This window comes from Haliotis asinina, chromosome 6 (assembly GCF_037392515.1).
Source record: "Haliotis asinina isolate JCU_RB_2024 chromosome 6, JCU_Hal_asi_v2, whole genome shotgun sequence".
Classification (NCBI taxonomy): Eukaryota; Metazoa; Mollusca; class Gastropoda; order Lepetellida; family Haliotidae; genus Haliotis; species Haliotis asinina.
In genome coordinates this window covers 45,951,483-45,972,365 of record NC_090285.1, presented here as the reverse complement: position 1 = coordinate 45,972,365, position 20,883 = coordinate 45,951,483, and the positions used below count along the sequence as shown (strand labels likewise).

Genomic DNA, 20,883 nt, shown 5'->3' with positions numbered 1-20,883 from the left:
TATACTTGGAATAACACTTTCTCAGTAAAGTATATGTTTTTTGTTGAGTCCATACCATATCCATTAGGCACTGAATTGCTAGCAGATAGAGTCAGCAATGTATGTATTCTGATGTATTTTGTTTAATGTAGAAAGGACCATTTCATGGAAGCATAACTGTATGAATCTACAATGCTAAATTATGCACTTTTATCATAGTTTACTACTGTTATTTTTGTAATACTAATGTTACAAGACAAAATATTCTCTTGAGAATGTTGTGAGGCATGCAGTTTAGACATGATCAAATATATAATATTTCATTAAAATGCAATATTTACTTACATTTGATGGGAAATTTGTACGGCATATTTCACAATGGTTTAAAAAAGCCAAACTTAAATTTTATCTGTTCATAGATAATGAGTCAAATTTAAGAAACATTAAAATGTTTAATATCAGTTATGTTGGATAATTACACAACCATATGTGTAAAGATTCCATGGGAATCTGGTGAGAGTACAGAACAAAGAGCAGACTTTTACCAAATGATGCCATGTGAACTGTGACCGTGTCTAAATCACTTCAAGATATTTTGTGCACCACCCCTTTTTAAAAATTGTGGACTGTCTGTTAGGCATGATGTCATGTAACCTTAGCCATTGCCCTGTAACCTTAGGCAAGGTCATGTAACTTGACAAGCCTGTGTGAAGGGGGCATATGTGAAGCAGTGGGGAAGCAACTCTGGGAGAAGAGTTGGGCAGGGCAAAGGCAAGCAATAAAACAACAGGACAGCTATTATGCCAGCACAACTCTAAGATAACTTTTTGATCCATGGTTGTAAAGACTCATGGTGGATGGTTAACACTGTAACCTTCTTTAGGGTAATTAGGGGTAGACAGGTTTTAGTCCACCACAGCTTATGTGAACTGGAGAAATTAGGAGAAACTTTCTTCTGAACCACAGATTCTGCAAGGGTAGACAGATTGTACTTGCTGTGTCTACCACAGTATGTGTAAACTGGGAGGAACCAGAAGCTCTCTTCTGAACCACAGATTTTGTAGGGGTAGACAGAGAAGGAGTTTTCTTTCATGCCACTTTTAGGAGTATTTCTGTAGTATCATGGCAGGTGACCCTAGATTCGGCCTTACACATTGTATCTATGGAGGTATTTTGTGTGTGACACAGCTAACAAGTTATAGCCATCAAACTTTTGTAGTTTCTCCTAAGTCAGTTGTACAGGATTTAACATGAACTTCTCATAATAATAATGGAATAATAAAATGGTAAAAATATTTTTTATGTCTTTCTAGTAAAATAACTGATTTTCTCTTGAAATAGCTCCAGAAAACCCCTTTATGACACGAATAAAGATGTTACTGCCCAATCTCATTCCACCTCTACACCCTTAACTTTGTTCATAGACACCCCAAGCTAAAGGTACACACCACCCCAACATATGCATGTACCCATTTATGATCAATAATGATAACTGAACAACACTTCAAGTCTTGTATGAGTTCATTTTTGTGTGAATGATTGCTAATATTAGTTCAATTATTGCTTGAATCTTCAAAGTTATGAAAGCATTCCATCACATTGCTAGGTTGTCTTGACCACTGACCCATGAAGATACAAGTGTCCTTACATTACTGAGTGTTTGTCCCTAGGCATATATTTCTGAGACCTGGTTCTGCATTCTTACAAGTAATTGGTCACTTGATACATAACTATTCATAACAGCCTGAATGAAAAATAACACTTTTCTCTATATACCATACCAATTGTTAAATATGCCAGTCTCAGAGAAAGAGTATATTGTATAGCATGTCCTCGGGCTGTATCTGATGTACTTAATATGAAAATACTTTTACTCTGTGAAATGCCAGACAATGGTTCTTGTTTCTGAATGAACGCAACATGTATGTGAAGCGTACCGGTATAACAATTAAGTACGTCTCCTTCAGTCTCAGCGACAATAACAACCATGTTTCCGTGTCCAGTACAATTACAGGCTACTTAGAGGATGTTATATTGTTCCTAGACTAAGGTTTAGTTTCTGAATATATATAATTTTTATAGTAACAAACAAACCCATTTTAATTGAAAAGGAGCCCAAGGGAGGTCTGAACCTGATGAAATCTAGACTTGCTTCATGTAAAACTTCAGCACTACAGAGAAGACTGACTATAATCTTCCTTACACAACCCAGTCCTGTTATTTGTCTCTTACAGTGTGCATTAGCTGCTGCAGATCCATTCTAACCTGCTTCCTTGTGAAACAAGTAATTCCTACTGTACCAGTACGCAACCTCCTTGGTGACCTAATTTTCCCACAATGAAAAGGAGACCAAATGGCACCTGGATAGTATTTGTACTGCTTTCCTGCTTTCCCAGAATGCATTTCTCATGTTGGAAAGTAGCACAAATTGTTGAGGTCTCCCACAGCAGCGACTGTGAAATAAACACAAACACAGCACATCTGCTGATTTGGTTACAGACATCAGTCTACCCTTTCTTCCCGCTCAAACACTGCTGCAAAAATTTGAATGGCAAAAATTTGAATGTCACGTTCTCATTAAAACATGATACTCTTGCTCCAGTGGAAGGCTTTTTGTGTCATTATAAAGGAAAGTTAATGTTTATGTGTGAAAGTCAAAAAGACCATTTTTCTGTGAATAATTTGATTCAGTCTGTCGTATTATATGATTTCCTTAGTAACAGTAACACAATATAAACTTTGTGACATGTTTGCGTTATATTGTGTAACCTGTTCCAGGTGTTTAATTACACCCTGGAAGTCCCATGGATATCGTTTGGAGCAGCTTATTACAAAGATATTCAACATAGCTTGGAAGTAGTGGTTTCTCTGATGATTTTCTCACATTTTGACACACTGACCTCCTACTGTGTGAGAAAAACAGAGAGGAGAAGCACTTGCTTTAGATTATGTTTCAATTTTTGACAGCAATAACACATTTTCTGAAGAGGTCAAAGAATATGGATTGCTATCAAAATTTTTGCTTGTTTGTATGTTTCAAAAATGAATGGAAATACTTGTTTTTATTTATTTTGATGAAATAGGGACCTATTATATCAAATAAGCATAATTATTTTTGATAATCCTGAACTTCATCCTGTTTCAGTCATGACTGAGCATTTTCCAAGCAAGCAAAAGGATTTAGTACTTTGCATTTAAATGTTTATTTTTCTTGCTCTTGGTTTAATTATTGCGTCTTACGTCTATAATCCTCCAGTTGTAGCAGCTCTTCCCATTTTCCTCATGAATGGTCACATTCAAATGTGAGTAATTCCTTCTCACAGATATTGGTTTCTCGTGATCTTCAACTTGATAAACAGAGTCATCTCATTTAAAAATTCTTTCAGTCCCTTTCCTGTTTTTTTATTAGGAATAAACAGAAATACAAACAAGATAGACAGACACTGATCAGAAAATGATATCTCAAGCATCAACTGGCAGCCTACGGGAGTTTAGAAAGCAAATTAGTGTGAGTTGCTGTGTCCTGTGTAGGACAGTCATGTACGAGGGACTGGCTGTAGGAGATGAGAACAAATTTGCCATCCCACCCTTCCGGTTGGGGACAGTGCTAGAACATGATGAGGGAGTGGGTGGGATTGGCATAGAAGGAACTAGGGGAATGGAAATAGTGAAGCATCTACACATGGGATCTTTCCATTTTCACAGGCATGTTAGGGTTACCTTGTGGAGCATTTGCATAGAACAGTTGAGTTCAGACATGACTGTAGATCACATTCTCGGCTTCTTCTTCTGTTTGTTACATAATTGTCCTCACTGTTGACAATGCAGTTTTAGCAGTTTTATGATCATAATCCAAATGACCATTGAGCAGGCACATGGGTAATTCATATCCTTGTGAAGCTGAGAACCTGTTTGGAACATGGCATAGGTCTTACATATAACATGCTGTATGTCCCTATATGGTATGGTGGTTAGCCTCATGGTTAAAATGTTAACGTGCCAGGCAAAAGACCATCTTTCGATTCCACACATTGGTACAATGTGTGAAGTGTATTTCTGGCAGAATGTTGTGATCTAAGGAAGTTGAGTAGCTCAGTGATTACAGTGTTCACTTGTCCTGTTGAAGACCAGGGTTTGATTCACAAAATTTGTACATTGTCTGAAATCCATTTCTTGTGTCCCCTACTCTGAAAAAGCTGGAAAACTGATAAAAACAGGTAAAACTAAAGTCATTAATTCAAATCCAAGAGTCACATGTAGTAAGATTTAAACAGTAAGACCTGGTTTGCTTTGGACTTGTTTCAATGACATTACAGAAACACTGAGGTGCCTTTGCATGTGTTTATGATGGGTTGCTCATCTAAAGCCAGCATCTGGTGTCATAACTCCTTTATAATTGTGGATGAACACATGCTTGTGAGTGAGTATGTATGGTTTTAAACCATTTTTAGCAATATTCAAGGATTATCATAGTTAAGGACAGCAGAGATGGGCTTCAAACATTGTACCCATGTGGGGACTCGAATCTGGGTTTGACATGACGAGCGAACACTTTAACCACTCAGCTACCCCATGCTGATATATAGTGGCAATTTTACAATGGATTTTCCATTTGGCAGAAATGTCTTTTGATATGGAGAGGGCTTGTAGCTTTTATGTATGAGGTAAAGTGGAAATGTGCTTGTGAAGAAACAGACTATAATATTCCAGAAAGGAAGTTGTCTCTTCAAATTTCAAGGTTACTCAATACTTCAAATGCCATGCGGATGTCAAGGATGTGGTTTGTGAATGGCTTCTTCAGACACCCAGACATTCAGTTCATGTGGGGGAGGGCAAGTGCCATTCTTTTCTTTTGTTGTTTTAAGGAATTTAAAAATGTCAATGAAATTCTGAGCTTTTGTTTTAGGTGTAACTTTATCAGAAGAAAAGGATGAATGGACGTGGCAGATACTGATACAAAACAGACCAGGGCCCACATTTTCAAAGGTCTCCTAAGTGCTAAGATAATCGTAAGTTAGTGTTAATGTAAGACACTTATGACTGTCTTAGCACTAAGAGAGCTTTGAAAATCTAGGCCAAGGATGTTCATGTTCTTAAAGTCATTTGTGTACATGGGTGTTTAATATCATGTTTTACTTTGTATCTGGGTGAGTGTAGTTTTACTATGCTTTTAGCAAAATATCTGCAATATCGCAGCTGGGACACCAGAAAAGGGCTTCACAACTTGTACCCATGTAGGAATTGAATCCAAGGCTTTGGCATAACACGGTAACAATTTCAACCACTGGGCTGTCCCACTGACCCTCTTTGTATCAGAGATAATTCACATTTTCATCATAAAAAATACGCAAATACAAGACGCTGGTTTTGCACTATAATAATGTGTGGTTATTAAGAAACTTTAGAATTTCAAATTGAAGAATCTTTTTCCACGCCATCAAAAAAAAGAAAAATAGTTACAGGCATACCATTTCAGTAACTGATCCTATATTGTAAATTTAAAAACGTCTCCTGACTTTTAGATGTTAATTGAGCCTGCAATAGCTGTACACACAATGCACACAAGACATAGGTCTAACAGATAGGAGCTATCAATCAATCTGCTAACCCCAAACAACCTGCTGAAAAACAGTGGAAGCTAAATAAGCAATCCATCTGTACTCTTCATCACTGTGCATCTGTGCTATTGTTTGGTGAAAAAAAAGGGATAAAAAACATGACGAAAGACTAACACAAAGTGAAAGGGTCATCAGAAATCTCCATACTGCATCAGGTTCTACATTAACACTGCACAAAAAGAAAGTGGAACCTGGGGTGATAAATATGTGTATATGCATCTCTCTGGCTATCTGTACCTCAGGTGGTAACCTTATTGTCTGTATTGCTGTTGCTGTGTGATATATGTCAACATGAGGGCTATACGTAGCATAGCCACATGTCGTCCGGGCTGAAAACATGAAGGCTTAATGGGGATATGTCAGTTGATTTTTTTTTTTTCCCCAATATGTTTTTGTCATGATGCTTGGCAGCAAGTGTATCAATTACAGTTTGATTTGATCTGTGCATTGTTATTACATTTGTCTGAATACAAATCCATGTATTCATCCTAACAAATCCATATTTCCATGAATACAAATCCATAAGCCAGTGTACATGCACTCAGATCCACATATAAATGCAAATATATCAGTATTTCTGTGCACTCAAATTCATATATCCATGCATACAAATCAATACAAATCCATACATCCATGCTAATAAATACATGTATCCATACATGCATATCCATCTATCCATCTATCTATGCATATGAATCTATATATCACTGCATGCAAATCTGTGTATCCATGTATACTATTTCATGCACACAAATCCATACATCCATGCTAATATATCTGTGCATGCAAATTCATCTATGCATACAATTCCATCTTTTTACATAAACAAATCCTCATATCCATGCATACAAATCCACGCAAATCCATCTATGAATTCAAATCCATATGTCTATGAATATAAATCCACATATCAATCTTGAGAAATCTGTATGTCCAGGCAAACAAATCCATTTATCCATGCATATCAATCCGTATATCCATGCACCGATATAATCTATTTGTATATTCTTGCATCTGTTTGTTTTATAGAAACCCGTATATCCAACTTAAGTTTGTCTATCCTTGAGACCTTAGATGGTGTTCCATCACTGAACTAAATCAATTTTACAAACACCTATCGACTTATTGCCTGTCAGTGCCCATGTTTTTTGTGAGATCCCTGATTGCTTACAGAATATATATCCGTGTCAGTGTCGGCAAGTGCATTTTAACAATCCCCTTGTCAAAACTCACTGGTAGTACACACTCATGAAATATGAGGGGACTGATAACATGGTTTGTAGTTCCATAGTAACATCCAGGATTATGTCTCAGCAGCATCAGCTGAAACAGCAATTGTAGTGATGCAGCAATAAGCATGCACTCACTCACTCACTCACTCACTCACTCACATCTTTCTTATTACAACCCAAACTACTCTCACTCACTTTCTTTCACTTGCTCAACCACTCACTCATTCACCCATTCATTCAACCACCCAACCACTCATCTACTCACACACACTCATTCACTCATCCAACCGCCCACCCATACACTCACTATCCACCTCTTTATTTTCATTTAATTCTAGATTATCCTCATGAGAGGTGATGGTAATAAGTACACATTAAGGGTCTATAAGTAGGTTTAATAGTGATGTTCTTGTTCAAGCTCCATTTATCCAGAATAGCCAAAATTTTATTTTTTTTTAATTTCATTTGTTATATTAATCAAATTTAGCCACATGATGGGAATCTCATGATGGCTGTATGGTCATCATTTCTTATGTTTTCAAACATGAAATGTGCAAAGTGACTCCCTGTTATATACAGAGGACCATTGTACCCTCTGTAAAGACGTTAGAAAATAAAAGACTTAAGACTTTAATTTTGCTTCAGTTCTTTGCAAGCTAATTAAGATATTAAGGTTCATTTGACTCTGTAAATATTAAATATTAAATTTGCCTGATCCAGGTGTTATAACAAAAATGACCAATAAGTGTTCTTCTTCAGCTAACTATGATCTCTGTTATCTGTTGAGAAAGTCAGAATTACACAGTCAAGATAGTTTTTTTTTTCTTCGGATATTTCTTGTGAGTTATATAAAAGATTTGTTGCATTTATTTGAAGATCACATGTGCAAACTATTACCAGTATATGAGATTAACACAGACATTATGATGTTAAATTATGGAAAACTATAATGTATCATGGGAGACTGTAAGCATATCAAATGTCTGTACGACATGTGTTTCGTGAGGCCAAGGATTCACTAATAGCCATAAAACAAGACATGAAGATGATACATATATCTTATAAGCACAGAGGGTACTAGCATTACCTCTGAATCCAGGGTTCTTGTATGTACAGTATCAAGCGCCCATTGTTGATGAAAGCCAAATACCCAATATGAACAAGAATCCTATGTCACTTCAAGTGCCCTTATATTAGCAGCTTCCAATTAACTCAAACCACGTTCATGCCCTCTGTCAACTCCTGTAATGAAACCACATTTTCCAATTAAGCCTCTTGTTACAAGAAGGTGCAAGATGTGCCGATCAAAATGCGATCTTCCAGATAATAAGATAGGAGATAGGAGCTGTCGTTTTGTAATGAAGAGTAAAAAATGATCTGATGGCAGAAATTTGTGAAATTGATAGTTCTAATTGTAACCATGTGCCAAGCATGCTTCATTACTGTGCTGAGAACACATAATTGGTTTGGTTAAATTTCTCTTTTCTCACATTTGTGTCAAACTTGTTTCCGTTTTATGGGCAAATTGGAGATACAATTTTTGAGAGAGTTTGATATTATAGTGAGAGTGTTCTCCTAAATGGTGATTGGGACATCAAATTTGACAGTTTCAGAAAGGATAATCCCATTTGTTGACTTGTACATGTGAAGTTATTTGGTATTTATTAAGAAAGATAAAACTGCACATTAGATTACCCTTGATGAACAGGAGACCTTTTACAGTGAATTTTTAAGAGGTGAAAGAATAAAAAACCTGAATACAGTAGTTTTTGGGATGATAATCTTGTATATTTGTAAGCATGTTTCATACAGTATGAGACCCTTAACAAGGTTGCCATGCCAAAATAGGGACAGTGTATGGAGCCAATTTCTGGAGTTGGGTGATAGTACCAGAATATTATTGACAACATACTCACTTTCTCACTCTTTTCACAATCATTGGATTGTCTGGTCCCCTGTTGAGTGGTCAACAACCAGCCAACCATCTTATCCACTTCATCATGTATTTTGTCAAAGGGTGGTATGTTCATGCATTTAATGTGGGCAAAGGGTTTATCAATCATCTAAGATAGGCTAGAATATTCATAAGGCAGATGTTATATCTTTAAGGAATTAATTTCTCTATGTGAAGATCATATTGAATGATTTCAGGAAACATACATTTATTGCATGCTGTATTACCTCCTTTTGATAGTTGTAACAGAGGATGAAATTGATTTAATAATGAGGACATATTAACTATATCAACCATGGTATAACAGATGGTATCACCCATGTCATGTCATATCACCATCATGGCTGTCTTTTATGTAATGGTCCATGTCACTTCTCTTTGTAATACAAGCTGACTTGTTTGCTTCGGCTATTACGCTCTGATATTTACCGTATCAGTGTGCACCCTGGTTATTGACTGTTTCGGTCAACACTGTCGGTAACGTCACTAACTTCCTGTTCTGATAGGATCAGACTACTGTTGTATCCCCTAGCACTGAAGGTGCACCTGGTGACAGTTCTGTAATTGGGAACATCATAAGGTGGCATTACCTTGGATAATTGAAGGCAGATTCATCGACCTGATGGCTCGCATCACAATATATCTCCTACATAAGTTCCTGTAACAATATACATGTACACTGGAGTACACACTTTGGCAGCCAGTGTATGTGATGTGGTCAGGTTTCCTTTTCAAGGTTCAGGTGGTGACAGACCTGCACTGGAGTAATGTGTAGTGCAGGTATTGACATAAAAGCTGTGATACGATATAACCCAATACCAAAAGGTTAGACATGATTATATATTGGGGAAGTATTGTGCACTGAAGCTGCGGTGCCTAATGAATCCTGATATAAAGGTGACGATATTATATGTATTATGATGTAAAATCTTTAATTCTAACCCCAACTATAAAACACCTCAAGATCAAAACAAAACCAGTGTGAATGTTGATAACATGTGAGTGCTATGTCTGACACAGTTCTGGATGCAAGAATTTCTGAGAAGACATTTTGTTATGAAGGGAAAATGAGTTAGCACATATGTTTATCCTCAAGGAAAAGTAGGTCTTTTTATCTCCTCTAACCCCCCTCCCCCCCACCCCCCCCCACCCCCCCCCCCACCCCCCCCCCCCCCCCACCACCCCCCGAGATTAATTAAAAAGCATTGTCCGTCTGTCCAATCATTTTGTTTCTGGAACATAACTCAGAATATTTTTAGACCAAACTTGATAGATATAATAATCTCAACCTATAATTGTGCCTTTTGCTATTTACAGAGTTTTGCCATTTTTATTCATTTTTTTTTTTTTTTTTCATGAAACATCTTGGTGTTAGTCTAATGGTGGGAGGGGCTTTGTTTCCAGAGCAGAACTCAAAAAACCTTCAATATTTTTCTGCAAAACATGGTAGATATATCAGTCAGAACCTGTAGTGGTGCCTTTTGCTATGTACAGGATCTTGTGATTTATTTTTTTCTCGGTTTCCATGGAAACGTTTTGGACCTAGTCTAGAAAGTGAGAGGTGTGTTTCGTTTCCAGAGCAGAACTCAAAAACTTCTTAATATCTGTTAGTAAAACTTGGCACATATGTGTGGCAGACCCCAAATTGGTGCCTTTTGGTTTTTAAAGGTTTTTGTGATGTATTATTTTCTTGGTTTCCATGGAAATGTTTCGGACGTAGTCTCAAAATGGAGGGATGGGTTTCGTTCCCAGAGCACAACCATTTCGTATCTTTCAACTGATCTTAGCAGATATATAAGACAGATCTTGAAATTGTGAGTTTGCTGATTTCAGATATATGGCATTTATGTTTTTCATGAATTCCATGGAAACACTTCAAACTTACTTTTAAAAAAAACAATGAGTAACTGTGAGATGATTCGTCCTTTCAAACATGTGGGTACCAGGGGGATGTCATCTTCTGATGACTCTTGTTTTATTTTAAAGTGGCCTTTGAATGTTGTATGCGTGCATTATAACATGATTAAGCTGCCTAGACATTGCAATCTAAATTCTACATATCTAGTGTTGAATAATATGTTTACTTTCTAAATCAAGTCAGTTTTGTTAAGTTTTGTTTTCCAGCAGTTAATGATAGCTCTATCTTCACACATGTGTTCAACATTTCAGCATCTTGCAACTAAGCCCAACCATATTACACAGTAACTGGATCAGTGAATAATTACAAGGTGTTAAGGTGGTTATCACTGCATCTGACTGAGACAAGGAAGGAATATATAGTGTATATAGAGTGTGTAAACACTTCCTCATGGTGATCTTTTTCCTTTGCAGTATCAGCCAATGAGACGCCATTCCTCATCCTGGGATCAGCCAATCGGGTGCTGAAGCAGAACTTAATTAATATAATGAGTCTTGCTGACACCATCCTTGAGGAAGAAAACAAGAGCAATGTCATAACAGGTACAAGAACATTGATAGCAGTAGTGAATGGTAAAACCTTCTCATTAGCTTTTCAGGACAAATGAGTCGTTTATCCATTAGAGCCCCTAAGTATGGGTAATTTTTTAACTGGTGAACATCTCTCAGCTTTGTCGTCGTACCCTTCTAATGTTCTTAGCAGTCAAATTCAGTGTGGATATTTGATTGGTTACCATTGCTGTATCAGATGCTGATTTGTATTCATTTGGTGGTGGGTTTATAATTGTAATTTCTTCCTTCTAGTGGTTATTAAGAAGAGTGTAGTCAATAGATATCAGGAACAGGTAGTGTCATTGTCACGCTGAATGTGTAACTTACACCTTGCATTTTAAGACCTTGAAAGACCTTGAGACTAATTAGTACTGCAAGTTACATGTGAACGCATGAAATGCTTATCACAATTATACTTGTATAATTTGTGGTCGAAATTTCATTGTTACATCAGTGGTAGTTTGAAACAAGTTTCACATGTTGGGAAACTGTGGACAAGAGGCGTCTCCCGTTCTTTGTTAACGCCAGGAGACGATTGCTTCTTGTGTTTGTTTTGCCAGCATGTGAAACTTGTTGAAATACCACTGATATAGCTATGAGATAGTTCATAGTGGCAAATTTGGCCAGAATTTATGCTAGAGAGTATACTAGTGGTGGCAATCAATATGTTGCCCTGAGACAAGTACTGTGCAATGGTTAACACTGTGTAGATTATAAGCAGTTTAATGTAGATACAAACAAGAATTGTCAGGATATCATACCTCATATTTGTAAAGACATGTATTCAAAATTATTGTGGTGTCTATGTAACTGAGGACATTGGCCCATAACCACTGGGTCGAAAAGATAGTTGTGTATCACTTGTATCAATGTGATAGCTACATATATCTGGTGCAGTGTGGTAATTGGCATTTCTCACCCATGTGAAGGTGCTAATGGGTATATATCACCTGTGTTAATGAGATAATTAGCTTATCTCACATGTGATGAGATAATTTTCATATCATATGCTGTGAAACTGTTTTTTTGTGTAAATAAAATTCATTGTTTAATGATCTCTATGGAAGCCATCTTACACCAGTCTAAGCCAACCTAGACCTTCCATTATGCATGATTGATGTGATTAATTTATTTAACTAGGATAAGTGCCTTTCATTGACAAAGAATCTGTAACACTGTGGAAGATGCACCAAGTAGTATTTGTCTACATGAAATAGAAAGTGTGGTTGTGACATTTTATTACAGATGTTTTGTTTGATCCATATTTGAAATACACATGTAGTCTTTCCTCTGTCTCTACCTATATCTGGCAATTCTATCCCTGCTTCATTTTGTCAAACATTGTTCTTTCCAAATGACCCTATGCACAAGGTACACTTATTTATTCTACTGAACGTACCTTCTTTCTGTAATGAAATCCTTTTCCTCTGACATGACTTACTGACATATTTCTGTCTTCATTACTCCACAATGTTTTTTTTGCCCGGTAGCAGTATATGAGGGTTTGACCTAGGTGGTCAGTGTCAGAGACTTGCATACCCATGATTGCTTTAAGCGGCAACTATTGGGATCAGGTGGTCATACTCACTGACTTGCTTGATACATTTCATTGTGTCCCAGTTATGTCGATCATTACTCATACTGTTGATGCTGTTGATCACTGGTTTGTCTGGTTCAGACTTGAATATTAACAGATGGCACCATATAGCTGGAATATTGCTGAGAGCGGCATTACACTACATTCAAACTGCAACACTTCAGGCTTTTCTTCAGACTTAAGTTAACATGTCACAATCTAACTGTAATATTGTTCAAAATGGCAATAAACCATCTAACTCACTCTATTTTCTCTCCATTCTTATCCGTTTCTGTTCTTTACATCTAATATGACATCAGTTCTTCATCTTGAGGGGTGGTAGGATAGCCCAATGGTTAAGGCATTCACTTGTCATGCCGAATACCAGGGTTCACTTCCCCACAAGGGAACAATGTATGAAACCCATTTCTGGTGTACCCAACAATGCCTGAAGATTGCTAAAAGCTATATGAAACCGTACCCACTCACTTTTCACATCTAACATAATGCTGTCAGTTCTTCTTCTCAATCTGTCTGTCTTCTAATGTCTGCTCTCTCTGTCATGCATACCAACCTAGGAAGGGAAGCAGTGTATGAAAGTCAGTCGGGTGACATTGAAGGTATTGTAATGCACCCAAGAACAAGTTTAAATGTTGTTGGTGTTCCTATGAGTGTTGTTACAGACCCACTCCTTCTCAAGCATCACTTGCTAATGTTTGTATACTGTTTGTTTTCATTGATTATCATTTTCATGTTGACGACATTTATGTTGACTTGCGTTTAACATCAGCTTCTGTGATCACAAAAAATGCTCTTTATTCTATGCTGAACAGCAAAAGAAATGCAAGTTTAAAAAAAACATAAAGTCTCATACAATTAAGGCGGCATAAAAGAAATAACATGTTTCTTGATCACATTTTACAAGGGCAGTAGGACTCATTGATTTTCAGTCTTCATTCTTACAGTCATTTTTATAGAGGACAAATGGATGATCGGGATGTGACCAAGTTAAAATGGCAATAAAAACTTGTTAGACGCACAAATAAAAGTGACACATTGATGCCCGCGAAACATTTCACATATTTTATTTAGCCTGAGTGTTCATGTTCATGTGCTTTATTTAAAATTTTGAGAAAAGGCCAGAGTTGCATTTCTTTTGCTGCTCTGGCAACCGGATTGTCACGCATGATGGGTTTGTTCCTTAAATCAGTTTTAATTGTTTATGGCAGATAAGTATTGACATATTACTTTCAAAGTTATGTCTTTAATCCTACAATACAATTCCTTTTAGGACAAATATGTTAGTTTTTAAATTATTTGATAATACATCTAGAGTGAGATATGTTTGTATTTCTGCTAGTCAATTCCTGCAAGTCACAGAAGCTGATCTCAATGACTTTATAACACCCGTCAGTGTGATAACTGTGTGTATTCAACTAATTCACACCATTCATTTCAGTGTGTATCATTAATGTTCTTTTCCTTTTAAATCAGTCACTCTCATGACAGTGTGTCTATTTTATGATACAGTAAGAAATATGTCTGTGTTTTCATCAGAATACTTCATATTACTTTGAAGCACCTACCTGGTATTATGTATCCGCATACGTGTATACATGAACTTGTCACTTGCTTACTGTCATTGATTTATACAAACTTTTTTAGTTGTCAGTTATTTTACTTCTGGTTTAATTGATTTTTGTGCTCACTATACCAAGAGATAGGAGCTGAAAATAAAGTTAACTATACTTTGAGATTTGAGTCTAGCTTATGATAATAACGTGAACTTGAAATAACAGTATAATTACAATAAATCCAAGGAACATGTACAATTTTCAAAAAAGAATTAAACTCTTTTAATGAATCTTTTACTTTTTTTTGCAAAAGTTTGGAAAGGCTTATCTATATTGCAAAACGATAAATAGATGTAGTAAGCGTGTCGTACTTGTAAGTAAATTTGTTCAGTACTGTTTCTATTGAATAATTAAATGTTCTATGTAGACTAGTACTTTCACATTTAAGGTCATAATTTTTTGTTAGGAAATCAGTTTCATTTTGCATTTAGTTTGTTGGTCACATCATTCTATATTTGTTTCCTATTTTTAATACCACCCATGCTTTGATGTGTAATTTGACAGCATGTATCATGTAACAAGGCAGCCGAGAAATCCTTCTGTTACCCTAATATTCTACAAGGTTGATACTACATTATATCATGAGGATTACACTGATGGGAACAATGATATGAGAATATCAACTCTCCTTGCTTAAGTTATCTTAATATGCCAAGCCTAGATCTGATGTTTAGACCTAGAAATATCTTATTTGAAAATCCAATTATGTTTAGCTACAAAACAATCCAAATAGAGTTCAAACCTATCCTTCATTTCTAGTCTAGAGCTTAGGCAATGTTGGGATGGTGGGGTAAGCCAGAGTTTAAAATTTTTCCTCATTTTGCGAAGACCTAGGTTCGATTTCCCACATGGGTAGGATGGAGGTAACCCATTTTTTGTGTCCTTTGCCGTGATATTGCTTGATTGCTGCTAAAGGTGTCATAAAACTCGCTCGCTCACGTAGGCAATGTAGACTTGCCAAATCATGAGAAGAGCCATTTATTTTTTTTCTCCAGGGTTTGGAAGGTAGACTAGTAAGGCTTGTGCAAAGGAGTCCTGAGTTTGATTAAGAACTCTGTTGTAAGGTTGATAACTTCAGCACGATGCTGACAAGGCAGAAAGATTCTCATATCATTCATTAATGGCTGTAGCATGAAGTTAAAGTTTTGGAATTATGCAGTACTTACAGTCACAACAATATCACATATATTGAGCGATCTAAGAAAATGTGTCGTATACTTCCTGATGGTTTTAGCAGGAGTGGACACAGTTCTCATGGAGAAACAATGGAAAAATGATGCATTCTGTCTGTGTCGTTCAACCTTCAACAAATTGTAATCGGTTTTGTTGGGAATATTGATTTCATAAAGCATGGCATAACCATTTTTTTTTTTTTTTATTTAAGTGAATGAAAATGTAAAATATAGCTTGAACTTTTCCAAAATGTGTGATTTTGTAAAAAGGAACTTGCTGTCTTGGATAAAAATATCAAGTTACAAAACACAAAAGATGCATTTTGCCTACATATGATGTGTGTACAATATTTATTTCGGAAAAAAAATTAATGGCATTTTACTTGCTTTAGGTGTTGGGATCCACATTCGAAGGCAACTGTTCATTGTAAGTGACAGCAATGAAACGGTACAGCAAATCACGTTATCAGCGGACACCATGAGGAACATGTATCCAAGCATCCTCAAGCCAACAGTCATCAGTGTTGATTGGCTGAATGATCGAGTCTACATTCTCAGTAGAAATCGGGTAAGATTTGATTTTTTAAGTACACATTTTATGAAATGCCAGAGTTGGTTTTCATCATGTCATTGTTTGAACACTTTTTCATCTAAAATAGTTAGGATCGGTGATTAAAAATGAAGGCAGGGGATAGAGGGCAAAAGGAGAAATTCCACAAGATTTTTTGCCCTCCTCAGTGTTAAAAATTACCTGTCCCCACCTAGTGTTTTAGTATTTTAGTAGCAGAAATTTTCAGAAGGTATCATATTTTTAATGCTACTGTTCACAGAATAAAAATAGATAATTACATTGAATATTATGAATGGGAAACAATTAGATTATTTTTGGACAGTTATGTCCCTGAGCGTCTCTTCATGAATGAAGACAAATGCTGGGGGACTCTGAGGTTATCGCTAATAGATATAGAGTAATTATCCTGGCAATTAGGCAACGTCTAGCATCCTGTTGTTTACACATATTTCATATCAATTACACAAATAAGGTTACTGTTCTCCCTTGAGGTCTTGGCCCCAGTTGAGATTTAATTGTGTAACTACACAATTCATATCAGGCTATTTGACATGTGTTTAATGGGAAGGTAGCACATCAAGGGAGATAACTATTGAATATTTGTCTAATCTTTAAACATCATCTATCAAATTATGTCATTTGAACTTCAAGTCAGTGATTAAAGACAAATAATGATTAGTTGTTGTGTTGATCCTTGAGGTTCCTAAAAGGACTGTTGAGATGTGTTGTTAAGTATTGAATGATTTGGAAATGACAGTATTTCTGGTTATATTTTATGGCTGGTTATATTTTATGGCTGCTTAAATGACTCTGAACATTTTAGCTTTAGCATTGTTTTCAGTATTTTTTAATTTGTTTATTCTTTTTCTTCAGATATTTGGGTGTCCGCTTGCTCGAGATGATTGCATTGTGGTTGTTGATGGCCTGACAGTGCCCCCTGGTGATCTAAAGGTGGATCCTGTGAATGGGTGAGCAACTGCGTATGACAATCAATATATGGCACTAAACAAGACGAACACGGTTCTTTCATCTAACTCTAGTCAATAACTCATTGAAAAAGAATTATCTCTAGCTGTGTGAAAAAAAAAAATGTATTTTTGAGAAAAGTGTGTTAAAAATATTCTTATCTGAAGTTAGCTTTTGAAGTAAGATTATTGGTGTATTTTGCAGTTGTGGAGGTAGGGGTTTGAATCCAGGATGGGACTGTACTCAATAAAAAGTTCTAGAATCTTTACTTTACTGAGAAAGTAATCTTAAATATAACATTTCCTGACATTTGACCACTTTCTAAATGGCATTGTATATTTATATTTTGCAGTTATAAATCAGAAAACGTTGTAAGTCACCGACTAGTAAAAACAGATCAATATTTTAAAAATATTTTTTAAAATAATTCATAATTTTGAGATTTGATGTCTGTTTCTTTCAGATTTTTATATTTCACCCAAGACGGTGAGGGCAAAGGTTTATATCGTATAGATCTTGCTGACATTAATCCAAAACGACGCGTTCAGCCAACTCAAATTGTTACTATCAACCATTTGAAAGCTTTCATGATTGACTTTGAGACAGTCCGTCTCTACTTCCCCAACCACACACAAAACACCATGTTATCCTCATTCGTAGATGGGTCTGATATTCAGGATATTCGACCCAATGTGATTATGCCAAACTATGAACACATCATCAGTCTTACGGGCTACGATAATCGTTTCTACTGGACCAATGGCTCAGAAATGATGAGTGAAGAATTTGATCCAAGATTTGAAAAGTTTCGACATAATGAACTGCTGTTCTTTGACAAGTACTACAGAGGACTGAACATGTACCACCCCAGGATGCAACCGACACCAGGTAGGAAACAAATGGAGACTTTTTTCCCCAGTGTAACATTTTACAACCACATGAACATTTGCAGTGTGAAAAGATGCTTCTGAAAATGCTTGACAATTATTTCTTGTCCTCAGAATTGACCCAGATACATACTTCTTGGACGGCACAAGATGGATGTTCTGATTTTTTGTGGGTTTAACAGACCCTTCTTTTGGAGGCATAATTTGTCTTTTACTGGTGACATAGACGTTGTCTCATTGTTCTAAGTACTTACAGCAGTGTTTTTAATTGATGTTGCTGTTTGGTCATATTGTTATTTTGGAAAAATATTACATCCTTTAACTACTTAGATACCTTGAGATTTTTCACCTGTAATTCCCCGTAGTATCTTGTTAAATTGTTTACTTGGCAAATAAATTGTTCCATGATATACTGAAGCAATTTTTCTGTATTTCAGTTCCTCATGCAGCACCTAAGAACCTGCAAGCTTTGTTTGAACCAACAGAAGTTCACATTAAATGGGATCCACCTCCACTGCTGCAGTATCAAGGTGAGTGCATGCTCGTGGCCTAAACAGCCATTCTAGTGGTTGATGTGGGTATAGCAAAGAGGTAGCAACACTAATTTATATTATTGACCGACACTTTCAAACATTCCAAAGGGCAAGTTTTAGGACTATTTCAGTGGGATTGTACAGCAATAGTAGACTTCTTTAAGGTCTTCTTCAAACCGAGGAGTTACTACAGGATGCTGATCTTCACAGGATTTGAGCACACAATTACAAGCCTGTCATAGGCCTTAGGGATGCTAAGGTTCCATGTAGACTATATGCTAACACTAGATATATAGTGAAGGCAGTACAATCTGAGTCATTAGTTGTAGTCTGGTGGTTAAAGCAGTCACTTGTCATTCTGAAGACCCTGGTTCGATTCCCCACATAGGTACAATGTGTGAAGTCCATATCTGGTGTCCTCCTACATGATATTGCTGGAATATTTCTAGTGGCAGTGTAATCCTAAGCTCACTCACCCACTTACTTCTGTTTTTAATCTGTTTGTTGCTCATGTGATGTGGAGATGTAATCACTCAACAACGCTTCAGGTCGCGGAGCGTGGAACCAGTGGGACTACCAGTTGTTGTTGTTTGATGTGGAGGACAGGGACAACACTGAGCAGTCCATCAATGCTACGGGGAACTCTATTGTGGTGCAGAATCTCCAGGCAGATACTCGCTACAACATCCGTGTCAGAGCAGTTTCTGAGTCTGGACTGGGACCCTGGTCTGAAATTTTCATTGGAAGGACACTTAAAGCAGGTAAACCCAAGCAAGACGCATTCCTGCAGTTTGTGACCACAGACCTGTGCAATAGGTTATGTCCAGCCAGAATATGTGATGTATATTCATTAAACACTGGCAACAGTTTTGATGTCATCTTATGCAGGGAGACCATGGAAGGTCCATTTTAGAATTGATCTTCAGTACCTCATGCTTGTCACAAGAGGCAAGTGATGGGATCGGATGGTCGGGCTCACTTCCCCATGGTGCAGATAGATAGATGCTGTTGATCATTGGATTTTCTGGTCCAGATTTGATCGTTTACAGACTGCTGCCATGTAGCTGGAATAATACTGAGTGTGTCTTAAAACTTAACTCACTCACTTACTTTAACTGGATCACTTGATGGTTAAAGCATTCCATCGTAACACAGAAGACTCAAGTTCAGTTCCACACATGGGTACTAATGCTGATGTTGGGTGTTCCCAGTGTGATATTGCTAGAAGTTGCTAAAAGCTGCGTAAAACTGAACTCTTTCACTTATCTTGAACCTTTGTCTGCCCTTTCTGCTCTGACAATGGAAAGGTTCTTGCATGTTTTATCTTGTTCACTGGCAGTATGCATTATTGTTTTGCAGAAAAAATACCAGTTCGTGTTTTGATGAGTATGCCAGGGAGGATAATTGAGACCGATCTGTCAGACAACACCAATCAGACATTGGTCAACACTACTTCTGCAAAAGGTACTAAATACCTGTGTTTAGCAACAGGGGGCTAGATGGACGGGAGGTAGGGGGCTAGAGGAATGATGCCATATGTATACACCAGATCTTGGTTTGCAGCTGTTGTGAATTAAAATTCTCATGGATTATCTAAAACTACATAATGTTCAATGAAATGTTTTTATCCCCCCAGCATGCGGGGGGATACAGTCGACGCCTCGTCCGTCCGTCCGTCCGTCCGTAATCATTTTGTTTCCGGAGCATAACTCAGAAATCATTCAATATTTTTAGACCAAACTTGATAGATATAATGATCTCAACCTATAGTTGTGCCTTTTGCTATTTACAGAGTTTTGGCATTTTTACTTTTATCCCCCCAGCATGTAATGCAGGGGGATATAGTTGACGCCTCGTCTGTCCGTCCGTCCGTCCATCCATCCGTAATCATTTTGTTTCCGGAGCATGGTGGGATGGGCTTCGTTTTCGGAGCAGAACTCAAAAACCTTTCAATATTTAGTGGTTTTTATGATGTATTATTTTCTCGGTTCCATGAACACGTTGCTGACTTCGTTTCTGGAGCACAACTCGAAAACCATTTCATATCTTTCAAAAGATCTTGGCAGATATATGAGACAAATCTTGAAATGGTGACTTTTTCTGATTACATATATATGGCATTTTTATTTTTCATGAATTCCATGGAAACAATTCAGACTTGGTCGAAAAACAATAAGTAACTCTCAGATGATTTGTCCTTTCAAATATGTGGGGGCAAGGGGGATATGTCATCTTCTGATGACTCTTGTTTTTGTTTTTCCATGGAACATTTTGGTGTTAGTCTAGTGATGG

The 20,883-nt window shown here is 36.8% G+C and overlaps 1 protein-coding gene across 5 annotated transcripts in view; it reads left to right on the top strand.

Annotated features, from left to right (window-relative positions):
- LOC137287015 (proto-oncogene tyrosine-protein kinase ROS-like) overlaps positions 1-20,883 on the top strand; it is a 157,282-nt gene that overhangs the window by 97,453 nt on the left and 38,946 nt on the right. For 4 of the 5 annotated variants that reach the window (XM_067819098.1, XM_067819099.1, XM_067819097.1 and 1 more), the window contains exons 9-15: positions 11,115-11,243; positions 16,027-16,202; positions 17,079-17,173; positions 17,635-18,059; positions 18,496-18,588; positions 19,140-19,352; positions 19,951-20,055. In XM_067819098.1, the coding sequence (XP_067675199.1) occupies positions 11,115-11,243; positions 16,027-16,202; positions 17,079-17,173; positions 17,635-18,059; positions 18,496-18,588; positions 19,140-19,352; positions 19,951-20,055 (1,236 nt within the window). Of the gene's footprint in view, positions 1-11,114; positions 11,244-13,434; positions 13,449-16,026; positions 16,203-17,078; positions 17,174-17,634; positions 18,060-18,495; positions 18,589-19,139; positions 19,353-19,950; positions 20,056-20,883 lie in introns of those variants that run through there. The other variant, XM_067819102.1, reaches the window with a different exon arrangement.